The 13,415-nt window shown below is 42.0% G+C and overlaps 1 protein-coding gene across 8 annotated transcripts in view; it reads right to left on the bottom strand.

Moving 5' to 3' along the window:
* Window positions 1–13,415, bottom strand: part of YAP1 (Yes1 associated transcriptional regulator) — a 78,038-nt gene that overhangs the window by 18,837 nt on the left and 45,786 nt on the right. For 2 of the 8 annotated variants that reach the window (XM_081860499.1, XM_081860495.1), the window contains 2 exons: window positions 2,558–2,751; window positions 318–365 (listed from right to left, as the gene is read on the bottom strand). In XM_081860499.1, coding sequence (XP_081716625.1) covers window positions 318–365; window positions 2,558–2,751 — 242 coding nt within the window. The remainder of the gene's footprint in view (window positions 1–317; window positions 366–2,557; window positions 2,752–13,415) is intronic. The other 6 variants (XM_081860500.1, XM_081860496.1, XM_081860501.1 and 3 more) reach the window with 3 other exon arrangements.

Here is a 13,415-nt window from a genome sequence, read left to right as displayed (position 1 = left end):
TGGAACATTTTAGGAGTGTTGAGGTCTCAAGTACCCAAAAGAGAACTTTACAGCAATACAGCTTTGTTTTCGGCATTATTCCTGGCAGTGAGAAATGCTATCTGGGAATCACAGCATCATGTTTGAGAAAAACACAAAGCAAGCAAGACGGTGTATTTTATTAAGCCAACTAGAGCTCCTTTTTCAGGCATGCTGAGGTTACTGACAGGCTGTGGTTCATAAAATACAAACAGCTTCATATAGCCCAAGCACCTTGTACAGCTGATCTAAGTTAAAAAATGTTTCTTATCTTGCTGAAACATTTGTTAGGAGCCTACCTGACGTTTTGGAGAATTTGCTGTGCTGGGATTGATATTCCGCAATGCCTAAGAGTAAAAGAAATAAGATGGGTAAGCATTACTCTTTTTTTCTTTTCTTTTCTGCTGAGCGTGGTTGGGGTAGCTAGGCTGATTTGACAAACACATCACTCTCTTAGCAGTCTGACGAGGCAAGTTCCTGAGACAGCCAAAGATGACAAAAGGGTAAGGGTGTTAAGAGCTGACAAAAGCTGCTGCATAATGGAACAAGACGCTTAGGGGTGCTTACAGAGCACACGAACACATGTCATTTAACAGATAGGGGACATCAAGGTAGAGAATACGGTCTGGCCTGAAGTTAGTCAACTTCTCAAGAGGAAGTTACCAAAGAAGAAATCCAAAATTAGAAGCCTTATCTAAAAGCATGCTGGCACGGCGGCATATGAATTTGTTTGAGGATTAATAGCAAAGCAGTTATAGGAAAAGCTTAGACTATTTCAGCTGAAAAGACCCTTCTTTTTAACTTGTCCAGAGAAAAGTCATCATCAGTTTTGTTTTTAAGGAAGTGACACACATTCTGCAATAATCCAGTTTACACAAAGTAGTTGTGCCTGCAAATATTCCTTCGGTGCAGAATGTAGTGCGAGAGTTAAGACTCCAGAATAAGGTCAGTTAAAGCAAGAGGCGATGAAGTCAAAAGCCTGAGCAAGTGATCTCCCAAGAGCATGAAAATATTTCATGATGCAGGACCCATCACCCAAAGGGGAAAAGAAGTTTAAAGAGGTTAGGATGTCTGCGATGCCCCATAACCTTCACAAAAGGTGATGCCAGACATTTGAGACAAGGAGCTAATCAATAATTAGCAAAAGATCTAGGAAAGGAAGCGCTGATTGAGAGCGACAGTTCTAGAAGGTAAGCTTAATTGTCTCTTTGGGGTTCATGCCTCCAGGGTTATTTTTTAAAAAGAAAAGCAAAAGCAGCAATCAGCCTACAACCACATTGGCAAAACCATTAAAAGCTAATTAAAACTGAAGTGAAAACACTCACTTAATCCAGTTTGCTTTTAAGAAAGCTAGGCTCTTGAGAACAGCTTGCAACATACACGTTGCCTAATGTGGATGAATTCTCCCAGCCCATCCTTCTGTCTCGTAAATCACAGCGAAGCTGTACATAATGGGATGCTTGTGTACCATTGGCACACTCACATCAAGAATCTTTATCCAATGCCAAGGTTTAGCAAAATGCTAGTGACAAATTTCACATTTGCTTAGGGGGCCAGGGGTGGGGGGGGGGATGAAGTGGTTGCTCTTAGATGGGTATTGTGAAGTAAATCCATGATGCCCAAATCATGAATCCAGTGACAGAGTTCATAACCTGAACGGTTCTGATTTTGTCAAATCGCAACTCATACTTAACTCACCACTACAAGATGTGATGACGGAAACAGGTACAGATGACTTCTTTTTTTACAAAAAGTTGGGGCAAACTCTGAAGACGTGTCTATCAATGGCTATAAGCTACGGGAGCTAAAGGAAACCTCCATGTACAGAGGCACTATACCTCCAAAAACAAGGATGCTAGGGACTGTTAACAAGGCCAATATCTTCATGCCTTGCCTGCGAACTTTCAGAAGAACTTGGTTGGTTGCTGATGGAAACAAAGCAGTGGACTAAATAGCCCTACAGCCCAACTGCAGTTCATATGTCCTTATGGACCGCTTTGTTTTTACAGACACTGTGGGGAGCATTTTAACTACAAAGGAGTTGGGAGGCCTCAGCTCAACAAGGCCAATTCCATTTTACAGGCTCCGTCCTCTGTGAAGCTGGAGAACTCAATAGGAACAATTTTTCCATGCAGAGCATTAATAGCTTTTGCAAAGCATCCCAGCAGGTTGCAGTCCATGTGGCAGTGTTTTAAGTGCTGAAAAGAGCGCCAATGCTAGGAAGCATTGCAGGAGAGGTGGGAAGGGGGGAACCCACCTTGCAACAGACATATTCTGAAGAGGCAATTGACCCTGAGATACATTCACAGCTGTGACGGTCCTGTCTGCTTGCAGCAATGTCACTTTGCTTGGGCAATTTAGTGGAAGAAACATTCCTTAGAGTGTATAGGTCTGAATGCTTACCTTCCACACGAAAACAAGGTACCTCTTCCTTCCTCCAAACTACTGATGCTTGCTGGAACTACAAGTGGATGAGCACAGCGCCACCCACACATGCACAAGCAGCCATTTATGTTACGAGTGGAAGCGCTTGTCTAACCTGCGGCCTCACCTGCCGAAGCAGTTCTTGGTGTTTCAGCCGCAACCTCTCTTTTTCCATCTGCAGTTGCTGTAGCCTCATCTGCTGCTGTTGATTGGAGTTGCTGCCCCCCAGAACTCCACCAGGCGGACTTTGGGGGGCTATTGGGGGTGGCTGCTTCACGGGAGCACTTTGGCTGATTCTCTGGCTCATAGCTGTGGAGGCAAGAAATAGGGCAGGTGTTTTAAAAAGCAACTTGAAAGCCGCAGTTCAGAAAGCTATCCATTTGTGTTTCCAAATGGATTTAAGGTAGACATCCAAACTCGTACAGTGGTACCTCGGGTCTACGAACAGCCCTGTTAACAAAATATTCAGGAAACCAACTCCACAAAACCAGAAGTAGGTGTTCTGGTTAGCGAACTTTGCCTCGGAAGATGAATGGAAGCCGAATGGTGGAAGGGCACCGGCGGCGGGAGGCCTCGGTCTAAGAACGCTTTGGTTTAAGAACGGACTTCTGGAACGAATTAAGTTCGTAAACCGAGATACCACTGTACATTATTATGGCCCAAAATGTGATTGTGTAACAGGCTTCATGGATCATTCTGGCATAAAGGTATAAAATAAGTAGTGGCGAGTTTCATTTCAAAATTTCATTTCAAAATGGCAGACGCCACAGGCAAAGATATGGCTCAACTCAAGCTTGTTGCTTATTTCTACTTGAGGCTGCTTAGATTCTGAAGAAGTGTGCATGCACACAAAAGCTCATACCAATAACAAACTTAGTTGGTCTCTAAGGTGCTACTGGAAGGATTTTTTTTATTTTGTTTCGACTACAGCAGACCAACACAGCTACCTACCTGTTACTAGATTCTGACAATTAGGCTTGACAAGGCTTGCTTCATTACTTTATCTATAAAGTCTCTACCCCTAATTGCTGCCCGCGGTTGAATACATTCATGTAGCATCTATGGTGAGCTCTGATAGAGCAATATTTGCAGTCCCCCTATTCATTCATTCATTTTTGCTTTCTACCCATCTAGTCATTTCTACCCTTTTCTAAATTCCAGTGCTACTGAAAACAGCTGTTGTCGGAAGAGTTCCAGTTATAAACTGCACAAGCAATTTATGTGCAGTTTATTCAGAGTGTGGAACCAGGGTTTTCTTGGTGATAAAAATATTGTAGGAGCTCTATCTCAGTCCATAACTTTCCAGTACGCATTTATTGTTGGTTTTTAATATATATTGAGATTTTTCAAGTACACAGTATAGTTTTATTATATTTCTATATCTCCCCATAACCACTGGGCAGCATACATAAAATGCTAAACATGGTTTTAAAAACTAAAACATTTAATTCTACTACAGAAGAAGTGTTGTGGGCTGTTTTCTATTTTATTTATGCTGTCCATTCTCTGAATGAACTGGCAGGCCATTTAAGACTCTAGATTAACTTTCGTATCTCAGATATGTATAATTGAAGTAAACACTGAAGCATCATTCACGGCATCATCCCAAAAATATCAGCCTTATGGTTGATCTAAATCCAAACTTTGAAGAAGGTGTTCAACAGAATGGAGCATTGTAGTACATTTTCTCATCACATTTAATGTCAGAAGTTTAAAAGGAAGAAGATTTGCAATTATGGGTGGCAAATGGTAAATATAAGATGATTCTGAGATGAAATAATCTGAATTTAAAGCAGCCTCTCACTTGTTAGTATGCATTAACTCAGAGAGCCTCTGTTCTGAACACCTAGACATTGTAACTAGAATGCTTGTGTACCTTTTCCCCTTTTCCATTTTCTTTTGCGTTAAATCATGGGCAAATTGTATACAATTGCTGCGTGCTATAATCACAAGCAGAGGTGGAAATGGAAAAGGACGAAATGTAAAACTTAGGAATCGACAGCACAAAATAAATTCCTGTTTGAAAATACAAGTATGTCTTTTTAAAAAAAAGAGAACGAGAGAAATAGAGAGAGAGAGAGATAAAGGAAAAGGAAAAGAAATGCTTTTTGAATGTCACAATGCTGAAGAAAAGGACAAATCCTAAAACAACTCAGTCTTGGGTTGTGTTTTGGGATGCACCCACACCCAGAACTTTTACCAACCAGGGATCACAGAACTGAAGTCTTCTCTTAGCTGATAGAGACCATGGATTTAGATAATCCAGCAAACTTCACAGTGAATTCCACAACAGGAGGCCCTGCACTGCTTGAAAAGCCAATTCTGAAACGAGGGGGAAGTTAAAAACTAGTTGCTCATACTGTACAAAGAGTGGGCTCTTTAAAAATAAAAAATAAATAAAAGCCTCAATATGCATGTCCAACTTTCCTTGTGTGAATCAAAAGCAGTTGTTAAAATCATGGTCATAAGACAGTTTTATTTTGATGTCTTTTAAGTATTTAGTGATCCAAATCTCTCCCTATTGCTGAGAACAACCATCTTCCCATATATTTTCAACCAGAACAGTCTAATAAAAGGGGAGAACAAACTGAATTCAGAACAGCGACGGCCTGGAAGACAGAAAGCAGGGCGCCGAGATGACAGTTCCTCCCTAGGGAGACTCACTTCACAATTTGGTTTACATCAAGAGCTCTCAAAGTCAGTTTAAACTAACCAAGCACTTGGGCAGCAAGGCTGCTATTCCGATTACACGTTTTAGCCAACTGGGCTGCTCCTAGGTCATAGAAACAAAATACATTTGACGATAAATATAGGCTCATGTAGAAATTGTGCCAGTTTCCATTTCGGTTGTAAATAGACAGCCATCGGCCAGCTCCACTGGGCTGTAGATCAAACCCAGGCTATTTATAGGCATGTGGCAAAAAATAACCAAACACTTTCAATTCCTTGAACATATTCTCAGCCAGTTCCAAGACGCTCAAATGATTAGCATTTAAGAGTGCAATTCCTCCAGGAACATCTCCTACAAGAGGCAAAATAAAAAGCAACAGGGTGAGAGTGGGGGGGCTGGAGGCACACGGATACTTCTTGGCCCTGCCACTGTAATTCATAAAATAGAAGGAGGGGGCTGCCATGATTTTATGAAAAAAGGCAATGTCCCCAACACCTTCGCAGTGCAGAAGCGACACGCTGCTTAAAAAAGAAAAACACACACATTTGTTTGTGCTATTAAACATCCTATACTTGGCAAGCAACACTTTTTATTGGGGCGGGGAGATAATCTATGAGCAATCAAAGGAAGAGATGTTGCACAGCAAAGCCCATACAAATAAAGGCTTAGCTGTACAACCTTCATAAAGGTAAAGGGACCCCTCACAGTTAGGTCCAGTCACGGACGACTCTGGGGTTGCGGCGCTCATCTCGCTTTACTGGTCAAGGGAGCCGGCATACAGCTTCTGGGTCATGTGGCCAGCATGACTAAGCCGCTTCTGGCGAACCATAGCAGTGCACGGAAATGCCGTTTACCTTCCCGCCGGAGCGGTACCTATTTATCTAATTGCACTGCATGCTTTCGAACTGCTAGGTTGGCAGGAGCAGGGACCGAGCAAAGGGAGCTCACCCCGTCGCGGGGATCTGAACCGCTGACCTTCTGATCGGCAAGCCCTAGGCTCTGTGGTTTAACCCACAGCGCCACCTACGTCCCACTGCAACCTTCATATGGAGTGCCAATGTTTTTACGTACCTTCAACTCCACTTTGGAGGTTTGAGAAAGACATCTAACGATCTTTAAATATTTAGCTCATTTTTAAAGTCTGCCCAGACAGAGAAGGGGGGTAGGGGGGGAGGCAAAATGACTTCCTTTATCTGCTAGAGCTAGGATTTAACCAGCTTCCTGTTCCTTACTTTCATGGGTATCAAGGAGGCATTTAACTATGAGGCTCAACACCCACAAATGGGGCAAGTAACAAAGACCTCACAGGCAGACGAGGAACAAAAATGTCTTTATTTCAAAGAGGAAAGAGAGGGATTTAGGAGGAAAGAGGGATTTGGAGCAAGAAATGAGGGGAACAGCATTTTATAACACATACCATTTAGCTACATTGTTTTTCTTAACAATCACACTTGAGTAAGTTAACATTTTAGGACAGAATACAGTCTCTTCAGTTTTTCTACTCTACATCTGCAACTTGGATGAAGTTTTAAGAATGTTCTATAATCAGTAGGACTCAAGATACTAGTAATATCCCACCCCTTTCTATCTCAAAAGCAAGGACTGTGTCGTTCTTGGTTGTATTGATTGGTTATCTTTACAGAGAGTGGGACAAAGGGAATGCAAACTTTTATTTTATTTATTCAATTCCTATACCGCCCTTTGTCAGAAGATCACCATATTTAAGACTATTAATATTCTCTGCAATGCAAAATTCAGCAATATCTTGCATTTAATGCAGGCTGCATTTGCTCCTTTCAAAAATATGGAGCAAACGTAGGCAGGACCCTGGCATTTTTGCTTCTTTTACATAAGGCTCTCACTGTTTGTATAAATCAAGTAAGAACTGGTCCCCTTGTATTCTCCACAAAGGAAGAATAATAGAAGTTATGACTAAGCTGTTTAACTTTAAAGTGTCAGCATAGTACAGCAACTTCAATTGGCAAATCTGCAATTTATATTTTGCATTACAAGTATACTATAACTTTCCATTAACTTTGTTTTCATCCTCACATATGAACTGTGCATGGCACCAAGAACAATTAAAATGGAGGGGAACTCTTTTGTATAGTATTTCTGGGCCTGAAGTTTGCAAGTGCCTTTGTGCATTCATTATGTTTAAACAATACCTTAAACAACATTTTTGCCTTTGAGGGCAAGCCTGACCCAATGCAACTGTTCAATCCTTTGCACTGTGGTTGGAAGCAGCTTGGATGGGTGGAAGTCTCCCTCTGTCCAGCCCCAAACCTTTGTCCATAGAGTAATGCTAGCATCTCTACTCCAGGTGCAAGATGGTGGAAGAAGCAATGATTTCCATTGCAAGCCAAAAGCTCCTGAACAAGGCATTTGAGAGGCAGGGAGGGGCTGATCTGGCCCTGGATCCAGAGCCAGCCGCACTGGCATAATTTGACAGCACTGAGTCCAATCCATACCTGATTGCCAGGCCAAGACTAGCTTTGGTGCAGCCGAGTAGGGTTTTGCTTCACTCACTTTTCACACCAGCTGATGTGAGTGGCCGAACCACGATGCAGCTACAGCATTCTGACACACACACACACTGCTGCCCAGCTGGGATTAGGATTAATACCGTGTGACATGGAACTACTTCTTAATTTGGGGAACTAGAAAGCACCAATTTTGTAACTGTCAACTCCCTCTTGCATCCTTTGAACCACAAGCAGTACAGTCGTACCTTGGCTGTCGAACGGAATCCATTCCAGAAGTCCGTTCAACTTCCGAAAACCAGGGCATGGCTTCCGATTGGCTGCAGGAGCTTCCTGCACTCAATCGGAAGTGGCGGAAGCAACATCGGACGATCAGCTTCCCAAAAAGAACGTTCGCAAACCGAAACATTTTGCGGCGTTCAGGAGCCAAAATGGACGAGTACGAAGGTGTTCGACAACCAAGGTACGACTGTACTTTAGAGGTACAGTTCTCCAAATGTGAAGTGCTCCTGTTGAAAGACGAGGAGTGTTTTCCTGTTCTGAGTACGTGGCCCTAGTCACATGCTGCCAAACATGCATGCCTGCCACTTCCCTATGGTTAGATTCTACTCCAATGATGTCTTGAGATAGCAACAGGCTGATCATGCAGGTACAACTCATGCCCATGTATCCTAGTCACTGATGTTGTGCACGTACCATAAGCATGATTCCTTCCTTCAAGCATTATAGGAGACAAAAGGAATTGTCAGTTGTGCTTTTCTGGTAATGAGAAGCCTGGCCTTGCTCCACTCACCTTCTGGGCCCTCAAATTGTCATGAGAATTGATCAAGTGTTACCTCTCATTCACCCTACCTAGTTATACTTCAAGAGGCTCACGTCTGCTGCTACTTCACTTGGAGAGGCTTCCTATAAAAATCACATATACTGTAAAATGGAGAGGAAGTACCCAGGTTGCATCTTTCTCCAGCCAATGTGTCAAGAATTTATAAAGAAGGTCACTAAATTTTGAGCGGTTTATGTAAGACTACCCACCTAAACAGCAGAAAGGGTGAACAGCTGAATGAAAAAGAAGCTGGAATGTGTAAACAAGATGCTTCATTTAATTACCAGTGCTTGTATTCCAGTGAGAACAATACAGGGAAATGAGGACCACTTCGTGATCCCACAAATTGGCAAGGAAGGGAAATTCCTTGGTGGCCGAGTCTCAGTGTGTTTGATTTCTTTTGTTCCAAAATGCCTGAACAATTGGGCACATGCTACTTGCTTTATTTATTTATTTAGTAAGTTCTACATCTTATGTAGTAATAGAAGCTTCCTGTGGGGGAGGGTTAATTTCTGAGTTTTGCTCAGAAATTACATTTATTTCTCATCCTTGGTGCTTTGTTTTCAGTGTTCACAATGGAAAGCAGACTGCAATGAGAGTCCATCTATTCTTGTGAACAAAGCATTTTGAAGTCTCCTAAATCACTGAGTTGGTTTTTTTTTTAAAAAAAATCTACTTTTAACCTAGAGTTGCTAAAAACACATTTCTTAAAAGGGAGAGGGACTGTGAAACAGGGCATTTTGGTACCTCAAATGGAAAACCCACATTCCCCTCAACTTAAACATGGTGCTCAGTTTACGAAGCAATTCATCTGCCTGCTCTGAGCTGGAAAGAACAACAGATGAACCAACACACATTTCAGCAGGTTTTGTACTGGACATCTATTCTACGTTTACATCTGCAGAACTCCATACCATAGCTCACATCATCCAAGCGTCTCCCAATCACCAGCAGCAGATTATTATTTTTTTGTATGGGTGGGTGGGATTATCATAGGGAGATCCTGATCTGTGAAAACTGATTCTGTTTGATTTGTGGGAAGGAAAGTTGAGATTCAAACCACTAATTTTGGATTTTCATATGCGCTGTGAGCAGGGGAAGGGGAAAAGGTCAGGCAAGAGAAGGGTGTGAGCAGAACAAATTCCCTTGGCACAGACATTTGAAAACTGAAACACAGCCATCACTACCATGTAGAACTTAGAACATTTCTAGGAAGCCTCCTTTCTGTGTTCAATAGCAGGCTGTCTCCCATTTGCCATCACCCTCAATCAAAGAAGCCCACATGCTTGTGCTTCTCTTTCCCCTTCCCCCTTCAGCCGAGCTCTTTAACTGAGAAGGCCTGGAACAGATTAAAAGTTCAACCACAGAATAATTTTTTTTTTAAAAAAAAAACCATCTTCTGGCGTGTACTCAAGTCTGTCTGCACTATGCATACACACTGGGCCCAAAAAGGGAAACTATGCAGTGAAAAAATAAAACAGCTGTATGCCTCTCTTTTTTGGATATTGAAGCTTTTGAGTTTAACTGATGCAGCACTTCACATCTTAGGAAAGGATGGAATGCTTAAGACAAGTAGTTGCACTGCTGTGAGGAGACACCACTATTCACAGCAGATTGAGTGTGTTTTTTCCAGCTTGTGACCTTTGCTCTAGGCTCCTTATTCCAGATAGCCTTTAACAACTCTTGCAAGTAAGAGGTGGGGGGCAGGCGGGGAGAGACAGAGATCAATGCATGGGGGAAAGGAGCAAAAAACGAAACAAAAAACACCCCAACCCTTTCCTTCTCAGATCATCAACACATGGCCCAGACATGACACTTTGCAGATCACTCTTTCCTGGGAGAAGCAGAGGTTGCCTCGACCCTACCAAACATGGTTTGGTTCTCACAGTAACACAGTTCTAAGAGCTGCAGCTCTAAAATCATTTTGGTATGATCACCAAAAAATATTTTGAGCTGCCAGTACTCAGTGTAGTGATGGGCAAGCAGCCATTCAGTGTGCCTAAACAGCAACATGCTTGGTCATGATTTCTTCCAGGTAACCAGGCAAGGAAAGTTTTGCAACCTAACAGTTGGTTCCTCTTCTACTGCCTTTCAGGTCACTGCTGAGCCACACAGCATGGACCAATTTAAAATTACAAGGCTATTTAAATCAAATCACAGGGAAAGGGGCCAATTCATATCAAGTTCCCCATCTTTTGATTCATCTATTTCTTGAACAACTATGAATTTTAACTGGTTACTAATACAGTTAAAACCTATCTGCTTGCCACTAAACAGAACATTTTACTACATAGGCGCACTGTTAACAGTTGTTCTGTTACAAAGCCCACTAAAGATATAAATCCATTAAGAGGAGTAATTGTGAAATTACGAGTTTCCGTTTGGCTTTATATACACATCCAGGCACTAAACAAGATCATTTACAGTTAAGTGCTCCAAACTTCCCAGAAGTAATGGCTGGTAATATTTTCATGGTATGGAAAGTGTCCATGCTAGTCTACATTTTCAGTTCACACAATAAATTATTCCACTTTGGAACTAGCTATTTTAGTGCTTGACCTTAGGACAATGTTTTAATTATTTTTGCCTCAGGTTCATCTTTTGAATAAAAAAAAATCAGGCTTTTAACTCAGTGTATCTAGTAAGGCATACTTTCTGCAGAGAAGTGATCTGGGGTGTTGCAGAGTGTAACACAGGCATAGGCAAACTCGGCCCTCCAGATGTTTTGGGACTACAACTCCCGTCATCCCTGACCACTGGTCCTGTTAGCTAGGGATGACGGGAGTTGTAGTCCCAAAACATCTGGAGGGCTGAGTTTGCCTATGCCTGGTATAATACCCTGAAGCACAAATGTTGTCATTCGTGAATATAATAAAAGGGGAACAAAGTACAGTACAAAGAAAGCTTTACTGCATCTGTGAGCAAGCACCCTGCTTTTGAAATTATATAGCTCTGAAAGCTTTTGCAACATACAAAGCGGCCTAAAACTTGCCAAGTTATTTCTAATTCCTAGCTGGCATTCACTCTTCAAGACATACAGCCAGTTTAACTATAACTGCAATTATTCAACCGGCCTACAAAGACCTTCCAAGTGACACAAGCCAATGGCAGTGGTGGAACAAAAAATGGTTTTCTGACCACTATCTTCATTCCACCTCCATAAACACCCTAACAAACCATCACCAAACAATCACAGGTACACCAATCAGATTACAGCTCCTCCTATACAGCCATCCTGTGAAATCATAGCATTTCTGGAGAGTGCGATGCTTGGATATGTGAATTCTCAAGGGTATCAGCTTATTTAAAAAGAAAAATGAAAGTCATGTGGCATGAGCCTTCAATGGTTTAAGATTTCCAGCAGGGGTGGTGGACAGAAAAACGTATACCATGATGTTCTTGATACTCTTTCGCCATAGTATACAATGCCGTTTCAGGAGTGGAGGGGGCATTAGCACCCCTTTCCCTTCCTTGTTCTCCCCATTTCTTCTATCTGGCAATAAAGCGGTTAGGCTGAGGCTGCCAAGCAATCCTGCACTTGACCTCCAGTAGCCCTGAACTATCTAGAACAGAGCAGGAAGGCTTTGGGTGCGTGGGAAAGGAGAAAGACATCTCTTCTTCCTTCCCTGCTGCTGAATGGTCCTCTTCCCCTAAGTTCTTAGATATCACTGCAATGTTGCTGCTTTATCCTAGCTGGAACTCTGAACATTGTACTATTTCATTGTGGTTCATCACTTTTTCTCAAGTTGCATAGCACCTCAAATTTACTAGCTGTTTTGGCAGTCTGGTGTCAGAATACCTCTCATACTGAACTGGCCCAAGATCTAAAGATGAAGAACAGGAAACAAATAAACAAACAAACAGGGCAGGGCACTAGTATGGTGTCTCACTGACTAACTCTTGAGCTCCCTGATCTTTTGCAATCCTTAGCCTTCTTCCTCTCCACAAACAAAATAGGGCTGTTAAACTTTTTGCCTTAGTTAACTGTATCATGAAGGGTCAGAAGGCTTATTTAGCGCTGAAAGGTGCAATTCTAACCCTACTTACCCGGGAGCAAGCCCCATTGAATTCAATGGGACTTACCACTGCGCAGGCATGGTTAGGATTTTGCTGTAAAACATTAACACACAAATACGAGTAGTGAGATCTAATACAGGAAAAACAAGAGCTGTCGAGTCTTCCAGCAGTGTGCACTTGTGAAGTTAATGCACCTCCCTGAAGAGGCCCACAGCTGTTGATAGGTCAAAAGCCCTTGAAGCTTCAAAGCCTTTTGTACACCTTCAGTCTGACCTACTCAGTGATCTGCACATTATTTTCGTTTCACTGCACTAAGGCCAAGACAAAACTTCAGAAGCCACAAGTATCTGCTTTCTTGCCAGTATCACGCCTGTTGTGTGGTTCTTTATAAGGACATCTGTACAGGTATAACATTCTAAAATAAAGAACCAACCAACAGAGTTACTGCATTTTTAAAGAGTATCTTAACTTCACATATTCTGCTTTCCTTTACAGAAATACCCAGCAGCTTCCCTAAGATTCCAATATCCCTTCTAAGTCCCAATGAGGCAGAGACATGTTCAGCTTTAGCAGTGTGGCATCACCAAAAGCCTTCAGAGCATTCACTGGCCCTAGCTGTCTATCACACATTAGTGGTCCTGTGCATGCATATTTAACATTATTTTCTCTTATCCAATATTATTATATCCTTACTAACCAAAAGAAATTAATAAACCCAAATAAGCCGCGGTAAAGCCTATATAATATTTCGTGGAGAAGTTTCCATTAAGGCCAAAACAATTGTTTTTAAACACAACATGCCCATTTTTAGCATTCTTTTTTGGGGGGGTGGGGTGGAAATATTGTTTATATGAATTCCAACCAATTTCAAAACTGCAATCCTAAATACTTACTAGTGAGTAAATCCCACTGGACACAGTAGGGCTTTCTCCTGAGTAAACACGCACAAGATTTTTCTGTGTGTGAAACTGAAAAGTTT

Source organism: Podarcis erhardii, assembly GCF_964252035.2.
Source record: "Podarcis erhardii genome assembly, chromosome: 4".
In the NCBI taxonomy this organism is placed as follows: domain Eukaryota; kingdom Metazoa; phylum Chordata; class Lepidosauria; order Squamata; family Lacertidae; genus Podarcis; species Podarcis erhardii.
The sequence above is the reverse complement of the archived record's forward strand: the minus strand, read 5'-3'. Positions and strand labels throughout refer to the sequence as shown.